The sequence below is a fragment of the Globicephala melas genome, chromosome 11 (genome assembly GCF_963455315.2).
Source record: "Globicephala melas chromosome 11, mGloMel1.2, whole genome shotgun sequence".
Taxonomy (NCBI): Eukaryota; Metazoa; Chordata; class Mammalia; order Artiodactyla; family Delphinidae; genus Globicephala; species Globicephala melas.
The window spans coordinates 88,749,189-88,767,783 of record NC_083324.2 but is presented as its reverse complement, the minus strand read 5'-3'; the positions used below and the strand labels follow the sequence as shown (position 1 = coordinate 88,767,783).

General features: G+C 41.0%; 1 protein-coding gene across 4 annotated transcripts in view; it reads left to right on the top strand.

Moving 5' to 3' along the window:
- KDM1B (lysine demethylase 1B) overlaps positions 1-18,595 on the top strand; it is a 54,335-nt gene that overhangs the window by 15,569 nt on the left and 20,171 nt on the right. For all 4 annotated transcript variants that reach the window (XM_030881318.2, XM_030881314.2, XM_060307397.1 and 1 more), the window contains 7 exons: positions 3,497-3,535; positions 6,789-6,993; positions 8,754-8,938; positions 11,511-11,687; positions 12,066-12,140; positions 15,285-15,422; positions 16,315-16,486. In XM_030881318.2, coding sequence (XP_030737178.1) covers positions 3,497-3,535; positions 6,789-6,993; positions 8,754-8,938; positions 11,511-11,687; positions 12,066-12,140; positions 15,285-15,422; positions 16,315-16,486 — 991 coding nt within the window. The remainder of the gene's footprint in view (positions 1-3,496; positions 3,536-6,788; positions 6,994-8,753; positions 8,939-11,510; positions 11,688-12,065; positions 12,141-15,284; positions 15,423-16,314; positions 16,487-18,595) is intronic.

The following is an 18,595-nucleotide window of genomic DNA, read 5'->3' as shown; positions in this document are numbered from 1 at the left end:
AAAAAGATTAAAAAAATTCATGCAGTCATCGTCATGAAATAACCATTATTAAATGAGATTCATTCAAGAGAATTCATGCATGTACACAAGGAGAAAGCCTGGCAGATAGATAACTTCATATTAAGGAGGAGTGCTGTATATGCTTGTTTTATGTAAAATGATTCAGTTCAGTACAACATAATTTAAAGTAAGTAAAAGAAGCCAAAGTGAAATACGAAATTGCTGGACATAGGACAGTTATTTCTTCATCTCAAGAAATAGTAGTTTCTAAAAACTCCCTAAAAGGTTAAGAAAATACATGATGAGGATAAGTTGGAATCGCTCTAGCTTTTTAACAAAATTGCATGTTTCAATTTTAGGTTGTATCAATTGACACCCTGCTAAGACAGAGGGAAAAGTAAATGACACCTTACTTCAGCCCACCTCCCCTTTTTCTCTCTCCCATTTTTGTTAGGGTTTTGCTGTTTTGTGTTAGTTTAGTTTGCTCTGTTGGAATATCACTTTTTTTCTATGACCATATCCCATTCATTGTTTACTCTTGCACTTATATGCAATTACTGCTGCCCACAATTTCTGTTACTACAGTTCCTTCTATCCCATTATTTTGATTCATCACCTGCTTGGATGTATTTTAACATCAAGTACTTTTTTCCAGGAGAGCTCTGAGGTGTCAGAGTCCTTGTTTTTGAAAAACTTAAATGCCTTTCTCTTCTTCCATCCATCTTCATGTTGAAGACTTTATGATCTTCTTAGATCCCAGCCTCTAAGGATGGTATCACGTCTTTTAAATCTCCTCCCCCACCCCCGCCCAAGAAATCCTCCTTTGAGACTCTCCTGCTCCATTGCGATTGATTACCACCCAGAGCCTGAACTTTTGAAATATTTATTTAAAGGGTGTTTATTGACCCAGAGTCCTTTTGGTTTTCAGTTTGATCTTCTGTCAAGGACAAAGTCTGGAAAGGTTTATTTGTAGAACAGCATTAAAAAGAATCGTAGCAAACAACACACACTGTTTTGGAGCTTTTTGTCATTTAATATTTCTTAAAGATGCTTCTTAAAGATCTTGACGTATGCTTCAGTATGTAAAGACCTCTTTCTCTTTAAAGACTGTGTAGTAAATAGTCCACTGAATGGATATGTCATGATGAATTTGGTGTGACTGAAGGGCATTTAGGTGACTTTTAAACATTTACCGTTAGTGAGAGTGCTGTAATGAATAGCTTTGTATCTGTGCTATTTTTCAGTGTATTTGTAGTATCAGTTCCTAGAAATAAAATTGCTGTGTCAAAGTATATCCAGTTTTTTGTTTGTTTGTTTGTTTTTTAAAATATTATTTATTTATTTTTGGCATTGGGTCTTAGTTGTGGCGAACGGGATCTTTCATTGCAGCACGCAGGCTCTTCTTTGTGGCGTACGGGCTTCTCGGGCTTCTCTCTAGTTGTGGTGTGCGGGCTCCAGAGCACGTGGGCTCTGTAGTTGTGGTGTGCGGGCTCAGTAGTTGCCCCGCACAGGCTCAGCTGCCCCGCAGCATGTGGGATCTTGGCTCCCCGACTAGGGATCGAACCCGCCGTGTCCCCTGCATTGAAAGGTGGATTCTTTACCACTGGACCACCAGGGAAGTCCCTATCCAGTTGTTTTTAATATGAAATAATTCTTAGACCCAGTAGAGTATTTATAACTTGTGTGTGAGGAATAAAGGATGAAGGTGAACACTCACTGTGTTCCCCCCAACCTGGTTTTAGAAACAGAGCGTTACCAGTGCTTCTGCAACTCCCTGGGTTCCCCCCAGTAGTTTTCTTCCTCTGCCTCTCCTACAAGAGCAAACAGTATTTCGCATTTTGTATTCATTTTTCCTCTGCTTTTTGTTACAGAGTTGATAAATACGTATGACACTCTAAATAACATGTAAAGTTTTGCATATTTTTATGTTGGTTGTAAATTGTATTCTATGGTGTGTATTCCTCTGAGCTTTGTTCTCTTACTTAACGTTGAGGTTTTTCCGCTGCATCCATGTTGATGCCTGCAGGTCTGGTTCATTCATTTTCCCTGCTGTGTAGTTTTGCGTTGTGTGAATCTACCCCAACATGTCTATTCTCCTGTTCATAGGTGTGAGGGTTGTTTCTGGTTTGCGGCTGCTACACACAGCGCTCTGTGAGCATTCTTGCACGTCTCTCCTAGTGCATGCACACATGCAAGAGTTTCTCTGGAATATATTCCAAGGGCCAGATTTCCCAGGCCATATGGTATGCCAGTCTTCAGTTTATTTAGGTAACTTTTTTTCATTGAAATATCACATACAAACAGAAAATGCACAAGTCAAAATGCATAGCTCAGTGAATTTTCAGAGTCCCCATTTAGCCAGCTCCCAGTAAAGACACTGAACACTTACCAACCCCTCAGAAGCCCCCTTGCACCCCTTTTCACTCACAGAGTCCATCCCTTGCCTCCCCAGAGTAACTACCTACTAACTCTTCTCCCCCATGCAAGTACTAACCAGGCCCACCCCTGCTTAGCTTCTGAGACCAGAGAGACTAGGCACATCCAGGGTGGTACGGCTGTGGATCTGTACTTACCCCTCTGACTTCACAACACTATGGCTGTTTTGCTTGCTTTTGAACTTCATGTACATGGAGTCAGACAGTATGTATGCTCTGGGGTCTGGCTTCTTTCGCTCACCATTATGTTTGTGAGGGGCGTCCATGTTGTAACATGTAGCTGTAGTTTATTCTCTTGACTATAATACAGTTTGTTTCTCCATTCTACTCTCGATGGACTTCTGGGTTGTGTGTATCTTCTGTTTCTTAAAAACAGTGCTCCTTTGAACATTTTCTAATCTTTCTCTTGGTGCACATGGATGAGGGTCTCTCTAGAAAACACAGGTGTGCCCTGTTTTATTGTGCTTTGCTTTTTTGCGCTTCGCAGATATGCATTTTTTTTTACAAATTGAAGGTTTGTGGCAACCCTGCGTTGACGGTTAGCATTTTTAGCAATAAAGTATTTTCCAATTAAAGTATGTATGGTAATTTTTTTTTGCTATTGCACACTTAGTAAACTACAGCATAGTATAAACATAACTTTTACATGCACTGAGAAACCAAAAAATTCGTTTGAGTCACTTTTATTGCAATATTTGCTTTATTGCAATGGTTGGTCTGGAGCTGAACCCACAGTGTCTCTGAGGTATGTCTGTATAGCAAGGCTGGAATTGCTGGGCATAGATACAAGATAATGCCAAATTATCATGCATTTAAAAGTTTCGTATTTTGTCAAACTGTTCTCCAGAGTGGTTACATTCTTTTAGATTTCCAGCCAGGACATCTTTACAAGAGGGGCTGTCTTCCCCGTACCCTCATTCATGCGGTGTTTTATCACACTTTTTTTTTTTTAAACCAGTCTAATCGGTGAAAAGGGGTATCTTCTTGAAGGTAATTGACACTTAAGACTATATTTTATAATTAAACCTAATTAATGCTTGTTTTTTGTATTGTTTTTGCAGCCTGAGACCTCAGATCATTGTTCCCTTCCAGAGGATCTCGTGAGTATTTCTGCATGTTCTAGCCTAGAGTGCGTCACGCCTTCAGTGATAAGTGCTATAAGTAAATGACAGTAACAGTTTTATGAGTATCTCTCTTTTTTTTGGTTGCTGATCCAAGGGGTTTTTATCTAACAGGATAACATGATGAAAATGCTAGCAATAGTGGTATTGTGGGTGATCCTCTCCCAACTTAAAAAAAAAAAAAACTAAAATGTTATTGCTCTATGTTAAAAGGAAACAAAAAGGAAGAAACGGACACCTTGCCTTCCTACAGGGACTAGACTTGTTATACTTGTTTTTCAAGGGCGACTTTGTGACCTTCTCTCCACTTGAATCGTTCCAGGAAGAGAACAAGAGGCCCATAATTTGATGGTCTTGGCCCATACTCAGCTGTGAGAGTGTTTTTGTGTATTCTGACCTCAGCATAACTGCTTTGTCCCATCCCTGCCCAGATGTGGAAGGGGAAGCAGCTGGCAGAGCCTCATCACATTTCATCTGTCTTAGGAAACTTTGCCACCTGAGCTGGCCAATTTTGCCACATAGCTAGATCCAATAGCTGTTTCAGAAAATGATTTTTTAAAATTCTGAGTTTCTGAGTTATTCTGCATTACAGCGATCCAAGATAGTTTGTAGTTTTTCTAGATGTCTGAAACCCAGGGACTGTGACTGATGTTTAGGCAAAGGGAGAATTGACGCCTAGCATATCTATTCTGTTACATAAAGGGCTGTGTGAGATGCCCGCGTGTGTGCGTGCGTGCGCACACAGACCCATTAAAAAAATAAAAACAGTGGTACCGTCAAACATTTCCATAGTAAAGCAGTGGCCTAAATAATTTCTGGATTTAGGGTACACAGGATGACATTACAGAAAGAAAGGACAAAATAACTTTAAATAACACTTACAAATACCTTAAGAATATTTCCCCATTTTGCGCGCAAGGAGTCTGAACTTTAGGACAGAGGCCATATTCTTGGGATATAAGAACTTTAAAAAGCTTGGAAGAGTCCCTGGATATTCATCTGCCCGTTATTTATTTTTGTCTTTGGTTAAGAAAGAGTCCGGAGCAGGTTTATAGCCATGTCATCTATACCTGCTACCCTTTTTCTATTCATATGGATTCTGGGGTTACCTTTAAAGCAGTTTCTAAATTTTGAGTGCCTGTTTTAGTTTCCTAGGGCCGCTGGGACAACTTGCCACCACCTGGGGGGCTTAAAGCAACAGAAGGTTATTGTCTCATAGTTCCAGAGGCTGTAAGTCTGAAATTAGGGTGTTAGCAGGGCCGTGTTCCCACTGAAGTCTCTAGGGGAGGATTCTTCCTTGCCTTTTCCAGCTCTGGCACTGCCAGCAATCCCTGGCATTCCTTGGCTTATAGCCACATCACTCCAATCTCTGTTCCATCTTCACATGACCTTTTTCCTCTTGTGTGTCTCCCGGTCCCTGTGTCTCTTCTCTTCTTATAAGGACACATTAGAGTGAATTTAGGGTTCACTGTACTACAGTGTGACAAATTACATCTGCAAAGACCTTGTTTCCAAATAAGGTCACATTCTGAGGTTCTGAGTAGACGTGAATTTGGGGAGACAACTTTTTAACCGAGTGTAGTGGGCATTTCATTAAATATGCTAATAGACTGACTGTATCCAGCACAGTTTCTTCAGTGGTATGTGTATTAAAAGCGAGAGTGGAACATTTGATGGCATATTGACAAAATTATAGTCAGGTGTCCCAGAATGGTGAGTGTGCTAACACACTCGGAATAGCAAGACCACGTGTTTGTTTACCAGTCATTGAGTTTCTCCTACACTAAGCCAGAGGCTGGTTGGCGCGCCCTCAGGTGGGCTTCCAAGGAGAAGAAAGCCTGGGGCAGCTAGCAATGGCAGGGTCTCTCTTGGGTCCTGACTTAATTTCCCAACACAGCTGCAAGGCCCAGGAAGTGGATTAGAATGGGAAGCACTTGGGTATGTGGTTTGTTTTTGTTTTTTCCTCCCTTTTTTTTGGTTGGTTTACTTTATTTAATTTTGGGGGGTTCTTGTTTTTTTAAGGCATCTACATTCTGCCCTCTTTGGTCCATTTCGAGTGTCAGGATCTGAACACCCAGTTTTACTCTGTCGGAGCCAGGAAGGGGGTCCATAGAGGCAGCCCTGCTGTGTTGGAGAAGGAACTGAAGCTTTCCTTCTTTTTGGTCCAGCACAGGCTGCTCAAGGGTAGCCAAACCTAAAACAAGCCTTGAGGACAAAGACTGCAAACTGAAAAGCCTTCACGGGCCGGGCAAGTAAAATAAATGTGTGTAGCAGCTGGGAGTAACTTATGGGGGGTGTTAGGGTTTGTAGTAAGCTGAAAAATGCTTGCCCCAGATTTGGACTTTGAAGGGCAAATAAAATGCATCTTGAGATCACAAACCCCTGCTTGATGGCAAGTGGCATTTGCGTGGAGCCTGGATAACTAGCATCAGAGGGTCCCTGAGCCCAGAGTTCTCCTCTACCAGGTTCCTAGAGTTCCTGGAGCGTACATTCAAGATCACGTGTAGCAAAGGCTGCCTAACATAGGGTATGTGGCAGTTTCGCTTTAGAAGCCAGGTAAATTTTATTTTTATCACAATAGTTAGTCATCACGGGGCTGCTTTGATCGAATGGCTCCGTATGTTAAATCATCTCTGGAATATGATCACATATTTTAAGACTGAAAATAGCTTTTTCAATTCAGTTCTACATGGAGCATTTTATTTTGATGATTGTCATGTACTTTTCCCTCTGAAGTTTTTTTAGTAGCCTCTGGCAAAAAGCAGTACTGTTTGGACTGCTACTCCAGAGAATAGTTTTTTCTGCTGAATTTTGTAATTTCAGTTATCTTTAGATCCTCAGTTAAAAGGGGGAAGGGATGGGTGATAAATGATTACGGAACAGAAATAAGTTTCTCATGTCAGACTCAAACAAACCTGGGCTTGCGGTAGAGTCAGTGGGGGTAGCTTTAAGACTTACCTGGTGTTGGTGGGGTTTTTTGAGGGAGGGAAAGGGGGAGGCCGTTGCTGAAGATCTGAAAAAACTCGGCCTAGGAAACATTCTCTCCAGGTCTCATCAGGCATTTTTTGTTTCTGATCTTCCTGTGCAGAACTCTGGTCTAGGACTATGGAGTGGGAGAAGGCAGAGTAGAAGGGTTAAGGATGAATGAGAATGGATGACACGACGAGAACCATCTGCATGTACATTTCTTGGTTGCCATTGTCCCTCTTCGTTTTGCTCTGCCCCCTTGCAGAGAGTGTCGGAAGTTTCCAACCATTGGTGGTACTCCATGCTCATCCTACCTCCTTTGCTGAAAGATAGCGTGGCAGCACCCCTGCTCTCTGCCTACTACCCCGACTGCGTTGGCATGAGCCCGTCCTGCACCAGCACGCACCGCACGGCCAGCGATGCCAGTCCTGGGAAGCTGGAGCACTCCAAGGCAGTCCCCTGTGTGCTGGGTGAGAGCTGGTCCTGGCCCTCCCCGCTTTCCCTCCTCCCTCCGCCCTTGCCCTGGAAATATGTGGGTGAGCAGAACGGAAAAGATTTTTTTTTTTTAATGTGTGCAGCTTGCTACAAAGCACCTCATTATTTCACGGATCTGGTTTCACTGTGGATCACTCGTATCATTTGTATATATTGGACAGTTAATTTTGCCCTCAGTCAGTGGGAAAGCCTGTAACACTGGTCCAGGAATCATGCCTACGAGTTCAACGAGCATTTCTTTGAAAGTTGGATAGCTGCATAATTTGATGATAATACCTACTCACTCTGACATGCCAGAAGAAGGTTTTGACCCTATGAGCCACCCTTCTTTTTTCTCCCCGAGTCTTTCTGCTTCTAATTATGCCATTGCTAATCTCAGCCAAACAACCCACTCTTGGAAAAACTTCAGGTCAAGGCAGGCAGACTGATAACCATTTACTTTAAAGGGATCTTTAAAATTCTCCATCAGAATTCTTGGTGTACAAGCAAGAATTGTAGGTCATCTCCTGCACACTAACAAACTTCATCTTTGATGGTGCAAGTAGGTTTTGACATTGTAGCCCTATCTTAAGGTGTTTAACTAATAACACTGGGCCCTCTAAAAATGCAGGTGTGGTCAAAATCAAAGCTGAAGTGATAAATCCCAGTATTAATGAAGGAGGAATAAAACAGGCAACTCAGATACCACTAGTGTATACATTTATGAAGGACAATTTGGCAGCATGAATCAAAAACCTTAAAATAGATGTTCTTTGGATGTAGGAATCTATCCTAAATAAATTATCAAAGATTATCAAAAGTAAGTCCAAAGATTTGTGTGGCATTGTTTATAATAGTGAAGTAATTGGATGAAATTTAAGTGCCCAGCAATAGGGCAGTGGTTAAATAATAAATAGGATAATATTATATGTCCATTGAAGTCATATTTAATGACATGGGACACTGTTCTTGAAAAGCAGGTAGGAAAAACAGCCTTTTTATTGCATTTTTTTCTGACTTTGTAAGAAAAAATATCAGTTATATTTATATTCTCTATTCATAGAAACAGAACCAAGGTTAGACTATACTCCTAAATGTTAACACCGCTCAAGGATTATCAGTAGTTAGTGATTGTTATTTACTTCTATGAACCTATTAATTTTATAATCAGAAAAATTCCAGTGAAAGTTGCTTTTAAGATATATTTCCATGAGGACTTGGCATTCAGTTGGGCTTGGAATTTTGGTCTTGCAAGATGAAGATGTTCTGGAGATCTGTTGGAAAACAATGTGAGTATACTGAACACTACTGAATGGTAACACTCAAACATGATTAAGATGGTAAATTTTATGGCACGTGTTTTTTTTAACCACAGTAAAAAATTAAAAAAAAAAATTCCAGACTTCCCTGGTCTGTGGTCCAGTGGTTAAGACTCCGTCCTTCCAATGCAGGGGACACAGGTTTGATCCCTGGTCGGGGAACTAGATCCCACATGCTGTGTGGCGTGGCCAAAAAATTAAAAAAAAAAAAAATTTCCATGCCACAGAAATTGAATTTTTGAAGAACGAATGGGAAAAAAAAAATTGTTTAATTCACGCCTATTTTGTCTAACTGGACAGAGGAAGTGGAAATATTTATGTAGGACAGACTGGGGAGCTTGTCTAGGCTTTCCTTTCTGGTTTCTTTTTGCTCTTCAATTTAGCCAGATTTAGAATTTACAGCTTGTGAGGTTTGCCCATTCTGTGTCTTCTCTCAGTTCCAGGCATGAACCGGTACTTCCAGCCTTTCTACCAGCCCAACGAGTGCGGCAAAGCCTTGTGCGTGAGGCCAGACGTGATGGAGCTGGACGAGCTCTATGAGTTCCCAGAATATTCCCGAGACCCCACCATGTACCTGGCTCTGAGGAACCTCATCCTCGCCCTGTGGTACACTAACTGCAAGGTGAGTGAAGGGTGTGTTAGCCAGCAGCACATGGACACAGATTTCTGTTAAGGAGAGAAGTTGCTTTGACTGTGGACAGAACCTTTGGATCCGGGTGTCTCCACCTCAGGACTCCTGACATTTGGGTGGATATTCTCTGTGTCGGGGCTGTCCTCTGCATCGTAGGATGTTTAAGCAGCATCCCTGACCTCTACTCCCCACATGCCATAGCACCCCCTTCCCCCAGTTGTGACAACCAAAAATGTCTCCAGATATTGCCAAATGGGGGCGAAGTCTCCCCTTCCTGAGAACCACCACTTTAGACCATGTGTCATCAGAATTCTTCACTCTCTAGTTATATGGTGCAAAATTTGGTTCAACGAGTTCCAGTGACAATACCAGGAGAAAAAAGAATAAAATATTAAAGATTGGATTATAAACCCCTCGAGGGCAGGGATTCTGACTCACCTGGTTATCCTCAAGCATCTGAGACCAGCGATTCGCTTTTTGCTGGGACTGAATAAATGTTAGGGCCCTCACACAGTGCCCACCTTGAAAGGGATGAAGATAAATTAGAGGGTGGGCAGGGCGGGACCACGAGTTTTGTTTTCTTTTTAAAGCAGAGGCTTTCCTGATGCTAGTCTTTTTCCAATTTATTAATTTCTTCTGCAATTATCTGAGTGACTGCTGAATGCAGAACATTTTACAAGACTGCAAAGAAATCTTGGTTGAAGAAAGATATTCCGGTTCCAACCCGGTATTTCACTGGATTAGACTCCAGTCTGAGATGACTTGATTAAGTTTTGGCTATAAATGCAGTTTATATGAATTACACCCAGGTGAGTGGATTGGACAAGGTAGAATTATTCATTTCCTCTCCAGCAGGCTTGAGGGAGGTATTCAATAAACATTTGCTGAACTAAACAAAACTGGTCAGAATTTCCTGTAAATAAGTTGTGAAGATGCACTTTTCAGAAACAGCCTTGGGTTCATTTTTCTTCCCATTTCTTTTTAGTTGACTTTGAAATTTGACTTATACAGGAGAAGAATCTTATAAAAAAAACAAATCCTCCACTTATCAGTGTGGATCTATTTTAATTTGTAATAAGATAGCAAGTATTGTATCTATTTAATACTCTAGTGGGAAAACTCAAATATGGTTGCTTTAAAGGGGTCAGACTTTGAAATGATTTTTTAAATCTTTATTTATTTTATTTTTATGGCTGCGTCAGGTCTTAGTTGTGGCATGCGGGATCTTTCTTTGCGGAGCGCGGGATCTTTCATCGTGATTTTTTTTTTAACGTCATGAATACCAACACGTGTTTTAATCTTCTGCAGCAATCCAAGCCAATGTTGTACATGTTATTTCTTTCACATTTTGAGTATATAGTCATCTTCCTGTGTTCAGGTTCTGTTGGAGCTGGGGCTTGGGGACAAGTAGAGGAAAGGCCAGGGTGGGCCCTCTCCCCACTCCGCCACCGCCAGCATGGCCCAAGCCTGTTCTAACTTCGTGACACTGGGCAGAGGCCACATTACTCTTGAATCTTTGAAACAGACCAAGGCCTTGCCAAAGCTGCTGGGGTGAAAAGAGAAAGGCAGTGTCTTTTTTTTTTTTTTTTTAACAAGTTCCTAAGTCCATTCCCCCCATGTCTTATCAGTGATGAGTGTCCAGCTTTTTCTGCTGCCAGTGCAAGCAGCATCCTGGGTTTCTGTAATGGCCTTTGTTGTGTGACTTACTGAATCAGGAATATATTTGTGGTATGGTCTGCCTCCACACTCCTGGGTCAGTCATTCGGGTCAGTCATTCTCTGCGAGGGGAAACTTAGGTGATAAAATGCAGATTGCTATGTGCTTCTTTTGTCCCTTTCTCCTTTTTTTCCTTCGCCAGGCAGACCTTCCTTTGGTCTTACTATATCTTAGTGATAAATGATGGATTCCAATTACCTGGAGAGGTTTGTTTTTTTTTTTTAATTGTAGTAAAACACACAACATAAAATTTACCATTTTTACCCTTTTAACCATTGTAAAATGGATAATTCAGTGGCATTAAATACGTATACAGTATTGTGTAACCATCACTTCTATGTAGTTCTAGAACTTTTTCATTACCCCAAGAGGAAACTCCACACCCATTAAACAGAGACTCCCCATTCCTCCCTTCCTCCAGCTTCTGACAACTACTTTCTGTCTCTATAAGATTTGCCTGTTCTGGGTATTTCATATAAACGGAATCATACAATACGTGGCCTTCTGTAACCAGCTTCTTTGCTCAGCATAATGTTTTCAAGGTTCATTCCTGTTGTAGCATGCATCAGCACTTCATTTCTTTTTATGACCAAATGATATTCCATGTATGGATAGACCACCTTTCCTTTATCCTTTCATCCACTGATGGACACTTGGTTGTCCTGGCAATTTGAATAGTGCTGCTGTGAATTTTTTTTGAACCTATGTTTTTAGTTCTTTGCAGTAAATACATAGGAGTGGAATTGCCGGGTCATACGGTAATGCTACGTTTCACTTTCTGAGGAACCAAGAGTTGTTTTTGGTTGGTTGGTTGGTTTTAACAGTTTGGTTTTATTTCCAAACACAGGAAGCTCTTACTCCTCAGAAATGTATTCCTCACATCATCGTCCGGGGTCTCGTGCGCATCCGATGTGTTCAGGAAGTGGAGAGGATACTTTATTTTATGACGAGGAAAGGTCTCATCAACACAGGAGTTCTCACCGTGGGCACCGACCAGCATCTTCTTCCTAAAGATTACCACAACGTAGGTGACTGTAGCTCTTAGCAATACCACCACCCTCAGTCATGATAAATGCTAGTACATTAATGTTCATAATATAAGTAAAACTCCCGTAAGCACTATAAAAGTTAGAAGGCAAGACTTTTGTAGAATATGCATTTCTCCAAGGGAAGAGAATATCAATCACTATTCCTCTAGGCGGTAGAAAGGAGGAAGGGCTGACTCAGGACAAGTACTAATGTATTCTTCAGGGAAATAACTTGTACAGACAGGACATCAAGGAAATACAGATGAACGAACGTTGCTCAGCAGCTAGTACCTTCTATTACATTGTTTTCATTGCTCTAATTGGATTTTTGTTTCTTTTTCTTTTCTTTCTCTTTTTTTTTTTTTTTGGTAAAGAAATCAGTCATCATTATTGGAGCTGGTCCAGCAGGATTAGCAGCTGCTAGGCAACTGCATAACTTTGGAATTAAGGTAAGATTTGGGGGACATGGAGGCGGAAACAGATGGTTAACTGCTCCTTTGGTCCGAATGTTCTAAGACTTGGAAACTAGTTCCTGATTTTAGCAAAGAATGCTAAATACATTATATCTGTATAACTTTACAATAGATCCTAGAAAAGATACAAAATTTGCAATTGGTTTAATTGAAGAAAGGTAGAGGAAATAGAAACTCCAGCAGCTTTGGAGAGGATTTTAGACTGATGGGCAAGACTCAAGAGACTCTAAGGTGATATTAAAGCAGAAATTCTTGGGACTTCCCTGGTGGTCCAGTGGTTAAGACTGGGCACAGGTTCGATCCCTGGTCAGGGAACTAAGATCCTGCATGCCATGTGGTGTGGCCAAAAAATAAAATAAAAAGTAAAATTTAAAAAGCAGAAATTCTTGACATGTCGTTATTGACACAGCAGTGAAGAAAAAGCCCTTGTTTCTGCAATAGTTTGAGACAACAAATAGCAGCTTGGAAATTCACCATTTCCTGCATAAAAGTTAATGAACTATCCAGTTACATTTTCTTATGCAAATCACACTTTGAAAACAAACAATCTTTGCTTTTGGAAGCAGGATTGAATTAGTTAATCCAGGGTTAAGACAGAATTATGTGACTTTTAAAGTACTGTATATTTTTGAGGTATCCTTCTTCCCCAAGGAGAAGGATATTATTTCTTTTTATCTAGTATGTTGCCTTATTCTAATTGTTCAAAATTAGCCAAAATAGAGACGATTACAAAAAAACAAAAATTGTGCAATTCAGTATCTAATTTCCATTAGATTCATTCAAATCTTCCAAATTTCTGGGACTTGCTATGTCTGACTCATTTCTCCTTTTTTAAAAACTTGTTTTGCAAGGACTTTGGTCTTCCATTAAACCAAATGTGAAAATCAGTTTGGTAGAATTGAATTAGTCTTTCGCTGTATTCTCTCTGGCTGAAAGAAACAACTTCTTTTTCACAACGTTTTTCTCTGCTGGAGGAGTTTCGGCGATGAGAAAGTTTTCAGTGGCTCTGCCTAAGAGGTTTTCCTTTTGGTGGAATGCAAGACCTACGTCTTGGATTCTTATATATATTGCTGACAAAACAGAAGAATCTGAGTTGAATGTATAAGAAGTCTGTTTGCATTTCAAAATATTGTCTAAGTGGTATTAAGCTATGAGGTGTTTTAATTGGTCATTTATGTATTTCAGCATTAGATATTAGGGCCAAGATTTCTTGTTCGTTTTTCACTTGGGAAACCCACAGATTATGTTACAAGGAAGGTTAGTCCTAGCCAAAGTCTAGGAGGGGTGCTGTCTTTAATGTTCAGCCTTCCTCTTATAGACTAAAATAAACTAGAAACGGATGGTTCTGAGTTCATCTGAAGTCAGAGAAAGAAGGTGGGGAGGGGAGAATCACAAGCTGTAGCCTTTCTAGTTGGAGAAAATGAGAAATATAGGTCCAAGGAAGAAGCATATTTAGGGGACCTCTGTTATTCTCCCCTTTCTCTAAGGAGACCCTGGGGAGGTCACCCCGCTCCTTCGTGGTTAGGAAGTAGACTCCTCCTAACCTAAGAGATGGTTAGCTCGGGGAACCTCCTGGAGCAATTTGAAGAAGTGCTTTTAGGGATCCAGAAATGAAAGGACTGGTTTTGCCCTGAAGAGGATTCACATTTTCAGTTACCACAACCAAGGGCAGTGAAGCTCTTTGAGCCACGGGGCTGTCCACCTGAGAGCAGCTCCCACCACCACCAGCATCAGAAATTTGGAGGAGATAAAACGGTCTGGGTGTGGTGGGACCAACCTGCTTTGGCCAAGCCTGTGAGGCCATACTTAGATATAATGACATATGATTTTTTTTTTAATAATAGTCATAGGGAAGTTAAGGCCTGTTTACAATGCTAAAGGAATTTTGCTACAGACACAGATATTTCATAGGACAAAACCACCTCTTTAACTTAGTTTTTTTTTTTGCGGTACACGGGCCTCTCACTGCTGTGGCCTCTCCCGTTGTGGAGCACAGGCTCCGGATGCACAGGCCCAGTGGCCATGGCTCATGGGCCTAGCCGCTCTGCGGCATGTGGGATCCTCCCGGACCGGGGCACGAACCTGCGTCCCCTGCATCGGCAGGCGGATCCCCAACCACTGTGCCACCAGGGAAGCCCCTAAGTTAGTTTTTAAGAGTGCCTTTTAATTTATGGAATACTATTTAATAAAAGTTTTCAATATGCATTTCACATGCTAGTTCATCCAGTCTTACCATTTTGGGATTTGAGAGGAAACAGTTTGAGGGGCTTCTCCAGCAGACCACTCACTTACTCCTTGCTAGAGCCTGCATTGTTTGTTTTTAACATCTACTTGGGCTCCTATTCACACTGTCCTCTTTTTTTTTAAATTTATTTTATTGAAGTAGTGTTGATTTACAGTGTGTTAATTTCTGCTGTACAGCAAAGTGATTCAGTTATACATATAGGTATGTATACATTCTTTTCCATATTCTTTTCCATTATGGTTTATCACAGGATATTGAATATAGTTCCCTGTGCTCTACAGTAGGACCTTGTTGTTTATCCATTCTATATATAATAGTTTGCATCTGCTAATCCCAAACTCCCAATTCATCCCTCCCCCTTGGCAACCACAAGTCTGTTCTCTGTGTCTGTGAGTCTGTTTCTGTTTTGTAAATAAGTTCATTTGTGTCATATTTTAGATTCCACATATAAGTGATATCATATGGTAGTTGTCTTTCTTTCTGACTTACTTCAGTTAGTATGATCATCTCTAGGTCCATCCATGTTGCTGCAAATGGCATTATTTCATTCTTTTTTATGGCTAAGTAGTATTCCATTGTATATATGTACCACATCTTCTTTATCCATTCGTCGTTGGACATTTAGGTTGTTTTCATAGCTTGCCTATTGTGAATAGTGCTGCTATGAATATAGAGGCGCATGTATCTTTTTGAATTATAGTTTTGTCTGGATGTATGCCCAGGAGTGGGATTCCTGGATCATATGCACACTGCCCTTTTTGTAAAGTTGTTTCTCTAATAATATAATAATACATTAACCGGATATGAAACTCATTTAACAATGTCACTGTACATTTATACTGCATCCTATTCAGCTTCCCCGATTGTCTTTTTAGGTGACTGTCCTGGAGGCCAAAGACAGAATTGGAGGCCGAGTGTGGGATGATAAGTCTTTCACAGGCGTCACAGTGGGACGAGGAGCCCAGATTGTCAACGGCTGTATTAACAACCCAGTAGCACTAATGTGTGAACAAGTGGGTTTCTTTAAGATTTGTATTGTAGATAAAGAAAAGAAAAAATGGTCTCAGTTTGCTTGTGTGCAGTATTAATATGCTTCTAAATAATATGTAACAACCCCCAAATGATTTCTTGCCCCCTCACGCCCTCTGAAAAGTAAATAAGAACAAGTATAGTTCTTCCTTTCTGCGAAGGTGGAACTAGAGGACTTAAAATATTCCCCCCCCCCGCCCCAAGGTCTTTAATTGTATTTGTGCGTTATTCGCAGGCCACTTGATTAGGGTTGCCAGGTTAAGCAAACAAAATTACAGAATGCCCACTTAAATTTGACTTTCAGATAAATAACAATAATTTTTTTAGTATAAGTATGTCCCACATATTACATGGGATATTTTGCATGCAATATGTGGGACATACTTATCTTAAAAAAAAAAAGGTATTCATTGTTTATCTGAGAATCAAATCTTTCATCAGGCAAACCTCCTAGTGTCTTTGAAGACCTATGGTAGGCCCAAGGATTTTTCTGAGCTATTTATTGACAGTCAATTCAATTTCAACTTCTGTGAGCGTTCGTGTGTTTGTGTGCTCTTTCACATGAGATTCCACAGAGGAAATAGGATGTCAGAGCAGAGAGAGGCGGTGCACAGCTATAGCGTCTGAAACATTGATAAATACTGGCTGGAAAGCTGTGGAGGGCGTGGCATAGGAGCTGTTGCTGGCACGCTTACATTCGCAGATTCCATGCTGGTTTTTCACTGCCTTACTTTGCTGCCATTCCCCAATCAGCATTTGTTTTTGAGAGGTCCTAGACCCTTTTCTCCATGAGAGCTCTGTCTGATTTCAGCTTAGAACCTGTACCTGTTTTTTCCAGGGAAAACTTTTCACCTTCTTATTCTTATTATTTTGAAGCTTGGCATCAGCATGCATAAATTTGGAGAAAGATGTGACTTAATTCAGGAAGGTGGAAGAATAACTGACCCCACTATTGACAAGCGCATGGATTTTCATTTTAATGCTCTCTTGGATGTGGTCTCTGAGTGGAGGAAGGATAAGACTCAGCTCCAAGATGTCCCTTTAGGAGGTATGGGGAGAATGGTGTTCTGATTGTTCCATCTGAGTCTCATTCTAACCTGAGCTTGATTAGCGGTAGCATCATTCATCCACGAGCCTGGATGGATGCAACAAGAATAGTCCTCAGGAGCGTTCCTTTTGAACTGACCATTCCACAGAGGGGAGCAGAACTGCCTCAGGGACCTTTAGATGCGTGTGTGTGTGTGTGTGCGCGCGCGCATGCACATATGCACACATAATTCTTTACACAATAGCCAGTGTTTAAGAAAATTATTTAAATGTTTAATTTTCAATTTCCCAGAAGAGCTTACTTTTAAGGAAGCATGTGGTAAGCTCTATGTGAATAACAAGCCACCACATAATGACTCTTCTAGATAAGAGTTCCTGTGTGAAAGGATTCCTTTTCTTTTTTGGACAGTAGGTTAAGATTTTTTTCCAGTATATTTTGTTTAAGAATGCAAGACTCTGTATTATGATTTAAGAACTTTAATTCAAAGTTTTTAGGCTTTGGTACTAAATGGACAATATTCACCCCTTAGAAAACCTGTAACAGCTCATTTCCCTGCGGGCGCCCGCTGAGATCTTACTATATTGCTTCTTAAATTGATATTTGTTTAACCTACAATTTCATGACCTGAATGTATTCACTTGTAATTCTTGGAAGCATGTCGGTTTCTTACAGTACGAGCATTTGAATCCAATTGGCAGGGTATTAATTTGCTTCAGCTATGTGTTTCTGTGCAAGGGGTCTCAAGTCTCCATCCTGGAATACACTCTGTCTCTGTTTGGGGTACATTTCTCAAGAGCAGGGACTGTCTGTCTCCTCTTTTTATCCTCTCTCCCCGCCTGCCCCACGCCGCCAACCCCCCTCGCCCCCCGCCCTCCCCACCGCGACCTCAATTCTTCGCCTCTGAGACCAACCCACATTCTAATCGCCCTTAGTAAGTGTTGACTGACAAACCGTAACAGAACATTTTTAGAAACTTAACTGGGGTTGACAGGGAACATTTAACCAAATGTGGTGTCCAGACCAAGTGGTGAGTTGTTGAATTTTCTGGAAATGAAGACAGCGACTAGGCGTACTTGCATTATGTTGTCAGAATCTGGTTAGTGTTTTTGCACATGTGTGATAGTCGCTGGGTGGCGTTTTTCTTTACAATTCTTTCAGGGCCACCAAATACAAAAGTTAACAATATTGCTTTGTCTTGGCTTTACTTAAAACAAGTTATTAAGGGAGGATCAGCAACACTTACTGTGTAAGTAGTTGTTTCATCTCATTAGTATATTTTTGGAAAAGCTTTAATAATAGTATGCACATCTCTCCATGAGGTTACAATTAGAACCTGCCTAGCCCTATCTCAAGCTGTCTGAGCTCTCACCTTAGTAGCATTTAGCTGAAAAGACAAAAATATAAATACTAAGAAGCTAGAGTGAATTTCACAAAGCAAATATACTAAAAGCTTTTAAATGTTATTTACGTAGAGATCACACTGAGGCTTCTGTCAGTCTGTTTATACTGTTCTAGCAGTCTTGGTTCTTCCCACACCTCTACGAAACCTAAAGGAAAATAGAAACCACATAGCAGGAGGCAGGAATGGGATTGCTACAAAAATGTATTAAAAGTGGAAAAAAGCCCAGTGGTCTAGGGGCAAAAGCCTAGCACAGAGGTGCCACAGACATCCCCATACTACAGTCTAACATAAGAATGGAACATTTTAATGAGAACCTTGAGTTGTCAAAAAAAGAAAAGTTAACTGATGCTCCGTTCTGTTTCTAGTCAAGCATGTGCACAATACTTTATAGAAGCTTTGAGACTGCAATGTATCTGTTGGGTGGTTGTCACCACTAGGAAGGTTATAAAGAAGTAACCTGTGCTAAGATTCTTATACTTTGTCAGGCGCAAGCCTTCCCCCACCCCCCCAAAAAAGGAATCTAAGCCAATCATTGGAACGATGTCACGGGGCGGTGTATATGTAGTTGAAAGTTCCAGGTGAATGGGATAGATAAGTGCTGGGGGTTGATAACCAAGGAGCGATTCCTGAGGCTGGTAGTGACCAGGTGACGCTGGTCTGTAAAGGATGGATGGGACTGGGGTGGGGAGGGCATTCCAGGGAGGGGC